We start from the raw sequence: 5,156 nt of genomic DNA on the forward strand, positions 1-5,156 counted from the left end.
ACTTCGACACCTCCGTCGCCGCCGCCTTCGAGAGCTCCGCCCGCTTCTCCTCCTACTTCGACACCTCCGTCGCCGCCGCCTTCGAGATCTCTGCCCGCTTCTCCTCCTTCCCCCTCCAGCCCACTATCGAGCGCGGGTTCCTCTCAGGCCCGATCGACTCCCTACTTCGACACCTCCGTCGCCGCCGCCTTCGAGATCTCTGCCCGCTTCTCCTCCTTCCCCCTCCAGCCCACTATCGAGCGCGGGTTCCTCTCAGGCCCGATCGACTCCGCCACCGGCCTCTTCTCCGGCCTCTACTTCGACACCTCCGTCGCCGCCGCCTTCGAGATCTCTGCCCGCTTCTCCTCCTTCCCCCTCCAGCCCACTATCGAGCGCGGGTTCCTCTCAGGCCCGATCGACTCCGCCACCGGCCTCTTCTCCGGCCTGCTTGATCCCAAGCCCCGCCTTCGCCGCAGCGCGAGCTCTGCCTTTCGCACAAGTTCATTTCAGCAAAACCGATCCTTTTTGGGGAAAAAGGGTCGGTTTTGCTAATTAAAAATCAAAATGGTTGATTTTGCTTAATAAATTGAAAAAAGGGTTTTTTTTTAAATTTGTCCTTTAAGTTATATGACAGATAAAGACAACTTCCTGTAGTTAAAATGTAATCTTTTACAACAAAGCTACAACTGGGAATTTCATTGAATCAGTGTAGTTTAACGATACAACCATGTTGCCCTTAGGCCTTATAAAGGTGAAAATATCCAGTTTGTTGATAATAGTGGTTGCAAGAAGGAAAGAACAACTGTTAGATCAGTTCCCTAATCGCCAAGTCTTTTGTATTAGTTGCATGAATTTCAAGGGCAGTCCAGAGTTGTCAATGCGCGAAGGCACAAAGTATCTTTACATGCACATGCACAAGGTGCACCGCGATGCGCGCGCCTGAGTGATGCGAAGCGCACACCACACATAATTTTTCAAGATAGATAATCAAGCGCGAAAGAACATGCCTAGAAATTCACATAAAAAATATGTAATATCTTACTACCAAATCACAGTATGAGGTCTTAATTTCTAATGCCTACACATCCAACATAGTAGAAAAGTTCATATCAAATCAAATGCAAAGAAAGATTAATATCCAAGTAAAATCAAATAGTAAACGAGGATTAGTTAGAGACCTCAAATGAAGGCTACTAAAAAGATCTACCGGATTTATTTTGCTTTTTGGGAAATGGTTTATTGAGTATGAAGACTCATTTGAAATGTTAACGAACAAAAATATGCAAGGTTAAGTACTCCATGTACATTGCGCAAAGTAAAGATGCTTGCAAGGCGCAAAAAGCGTTGCATTAGATGTGGGGCGCTTTGCGACCGCTCCGCAACTCAGAGCGTATGAAGTGCAATGGGGTGCGCGCCTTTGTAAAAATTGGGGCAGTCAGTCTTCGGTGCGTCGAGTGTACAGGGACGACTAGATACTTTTTCTTTAAAGAGAATCCAAAAATCGGAGGCGGATCTATGTTGGGGCTTAGGGTGCAGTTGCAAACCACCCCCACCCCCACCCCCCAAAAAAAATAAAAAATAATAATAAATAATAATAAATAATAATAATAATAAGTTTTAGAAGTTTTCTATATTCTTGTCGTCCGGTCCTCTAGGAAAGCTTTTCTCGATCTGCCACTGCCCATGATATTGTATTGTTCCAAGATTATCCACTAGCTTTACAATTGTTTGCTTGTCTTGTATGATAAACAATATGGCTACAGTATTGCTTCTATATTAATCATTAAAATTCAGTTCTCGTTTCTGCATCAGGTAGTATCAGTGGCATCCTTTAATGGGGGCAGTAACAACCTTAACCTTATGCCAGAATATGTCACTCTTGGTGGGACATTCAGGGCATTCTCAAACACAAGCTTCTATAAACTCCGGCAGAGAATAGAAGAGGTCAGAACAGAAACTCCCATTTTCTTGTTTAAATTAAAATTTAAAATAACTATTTCCTTCTAAATTTCTTAAACGGGAAATGCAGGTGATTGTCGAGCAATCCAGTGTCTACAGGTGCACAGCTTCTGTTGACTTTTTCGAGAACGAAAGATTCTATCCTCCGACAGTCAATGATGAGACCATGAACGAGCATGTAAGGAACGTTGCAACCAAGTTGTTGGGTCCCGAGAACTACAAGGTGGTTCCACCGATGATGGGAGCAGAAGATTTCTCCTTCTACTCAGAAGTAATACCCGCAGCTTTCTTCTATATCGGAGTTAGGAATGAGACATTAGGGTCAGTTCACACCGGGCATTCTCCGTATTTTATGGTAGATGAAGATGTTCTTCCCATGGGTGCTGCTGTTCATGCTGCAATAGCTGAGAGGTACCTCGTCGAGCATGGTTAGTAATTGTTCTCGTCATTGTCATAGAATGAGGAGGAAGGAGAACGAGCGGAGGATGGTAGAGAGGGAAGGAGAGATGTCCCTCCACCATTTTCTTGTCAGCTTAAACGATGGGCTTAATAGACAAAGAATGGAAACTGACAGGTACATGTCCCTTAGTTATTCCTGCAGCAAATTTTATCGGTTTCATGTTGTTAGCTAACGGGTGGATCACAGGGGAGACGAAAAAAATTTGGGAGGTTTTGTCTGTAGATTGAAATTAAATGATCCATGTAGCACTTCTCTTGTGCTTGCCGTGAGTCCTAAGGAATCCTTTCTTATGGAAAGCATAATCTTGTCGCATTGTATAAAAAAATTTTCGGGTATTTTCTCGTTGTATTAGTGCTGTCATTACTTTCTTGTTTTCTGTTTTATGCCGTGCCCATTTTGTTTTTACTTGGTTACCGAGAAACATCATACGGTGCCCAAAAAAAAAAAAAAAATGCTACCATGGCTTTGTTATGACACGGCATGTTGACCGAGATGATGTTGCAGGGGTTGACGGGTAAAAATATTGAATCATCGATCAAGTACCCTATAATATCATGAAGGGGCCCGTAGATGGTCATTCCAAGGGGTCTACATGATAAAATGAATCTAAGGGGCTTAGGATGCAAAGTCACAAAGTTATGAGCTTACGCAAAGCAAAAATCAACTAAGAACTCGCACGAAAATAGATTAATACAAGTTTACACGGTGCTAAGATCATGGGTGCTAACGTCACGTGATGCTAAGGTTTACGTGATGCCAGGACCGGCCTTGATATTCTTAATTTTTCACGGGGTCCTAATCAAGCTTTCAAATGAGGGGTCTCTACATACAATATTCTATACACAAAAAATTTTATAAGATAGCAAAATATTTTTTATTAAAATGAGACAATAAGCACATAATCATATTAATATTAAAATCAAAAAACTTCTTGATGCTTTATAAATAACACAATTCATACTACATTAAATGAGATCGCCTTGCATTTTGAGCTGCAAAATTATCAATTAAAATGTTCCAATCAAGTTTCTCCAATAAATTTTTTTCGATAGATATCATAGTCAATCCATTCAATCTCTCTTATGACATTGTTGACCGTAGATAAGATTTGATGAGCTTCAACTTTGAAAAGCTTCTCTCGGCCGATGCAACTGTAAATGGTATTGTCAATAATACTCTATAAGCAATCCAAGCATTTGGAAAACAACAATTTAGCATTTTCATAAAATTCAATACTTCACTTGCTTTTTTTGTTCCTCTTGGTAATGCTTCTCTTAAGATTTGGAGTTCTGAAAATAATTCTGTCTCATTAATATCAAAAATGTTGTCATGCTTTAGGAGATCTTCAAGGTTAAGACATGAACACTTCAAACTATCATTATCTGCAGACTTCAACCTCTCCAAATTAAACAAGAAGTTCTTCCCATGGGTGCTGCTGTTCATGCTGCAATAGCTGAGAGGTACCTCGTCGAGCATGGTTAGTAATTGTTCTCGTCATTGTCATAGAATGAGGAGGAAGGAGAACGAGCGGAGGATGGTAGAGAGGGAAGGAGAGATGTCCCTCCACCATTTTCTTGTCAGCTTAAACGATGGGCTTAATAGACAAAGAATGGAAACTGACAGGTACATGTCCCTTAGTTATTCCTGCAGCAAATTTTATCGGTTTCATGTTGTTAGCTAACGGGTGGATCACAGGGGAGACGAAAAAAATTTGGGAGGTTTTGTCTGTAGATTGAAATTAAATGATCCATGTAGCACTTCTCTTGTGCTTGCCGTGAGTCCTAAGGAATCCTTTCTTATGGAAAGCATAATCTTGTCGCATTGTATAAAAAAATTTTCGGGTATTTTCTCGTTGTATTAGTGCTGTCATTACTTTCTTGTTTTCTGTTTTATGCCGTGCCCATTTTGTTTTTACTTGGTTACCGAGAAACATCATACGGTGCCCAAAAAAAAAAAAAAAATGCTACCATGGCTTTGTTATGACACGGCATGTTGACCGAGATGATGTTGCAGGGGTTGACGGGTAAAAATATTGAATCATCGATCAAGTACCCTATAATATCATGAAGGGGCCCGTAGATGGTCATTCCAAGGGGTCTACATGATAAAATGAATCTAAGGGGCTTAGGATGCAAAGTCACAAAGTTATGAGCTTACGCAAAGCAAAAATCAACTAAGAACTCGCACGAAAATAGATTAATACAAGTTTACACGGTGCTAAGATCATGGGTGCTAACGTCACGTGATGCTAAGGTTTACGTGATGCCAGGACCGGCCTTGATATTCTTAATTTTTCACGGGGTCCTAATCAAGCTTTCAAATGAGGGGTCTCTACATACAATATTCTATACACAAAAAATTTTATAAGATAGCAAAATATTTTTTATTAAAATGAGACAATAAGCACATAATCATATTAATATTAAAATCAAAAAACTTCTTGATGCTTTATAAATAACACAATTCATACTACATTAAATGAGATCGCCTTGCATTTTGAGCTGCAAAATTATCAATTAAAATGTTCCAATCAAGTTTCTCCAATAAATTTTTTTCGATAGATATCATAGTCAATCCATTCAATCTCTCTTATGACATTGTTGACCGTAGATAAGATTTGATGAGCTTCAACTTTGAAAAGCTTCTCTCGGCCGATGCAACTGTAAATGGTATTGTCAATAATACTCTATAAGCAATCCAAGCATTTGGAAAACAACAATTTAGCATTTTCATAAAATTCAATACTTCACTTGCTTTT

At 40.1% G+C, this 5,156-nt stretch overlaps 1 protein-coding gene across 1 annotated transcript in view; it reads left to right on the forward strand.

Annotated features, from left to right (window-relative positions):
* LOC109827495 (IAA-amino acid hydrolase ILR1-like 6) overlaps positions 1-2,758 on the forward strand; it is an 11,767-nt gene extending 9,009 nt beyond the window's left edge. The window contains exons 4-5 of the mRNA XM_020394504.1: positions 1,792-1,923; positions 2,009-2,758. Of these exons, the coding sequence (XP_020250093.1) occupies positions 1,792-1,923; positions 2,009-2,371 (495 nt within the window). The 3' untranslated portion in view covers positions 2,372-2,758. The remainder of the gene's footprint in view (positions 1-1,791; positions 1,924-2,008) is intronic.
* Positions 2,759-5,156: the final 2,398 nt, after the last annotated feature.

Source organism: Asparagus officinalis, unplaced genomic scaffold (genome assembly GCF_001876935.1).
Source record: "Asparagus officinalis unplaced genomic scaffold, Aspof.V1 AsparagusV1_Un267, whole genome shotgun sequence".
Classification (NCBI taxonomy): Eukaryota; Viridiplantae; Streptophyta; class Magnoliopsida; order Asparagales; family Asparagaceae; genus Asparagus; species Asparagus officinalis.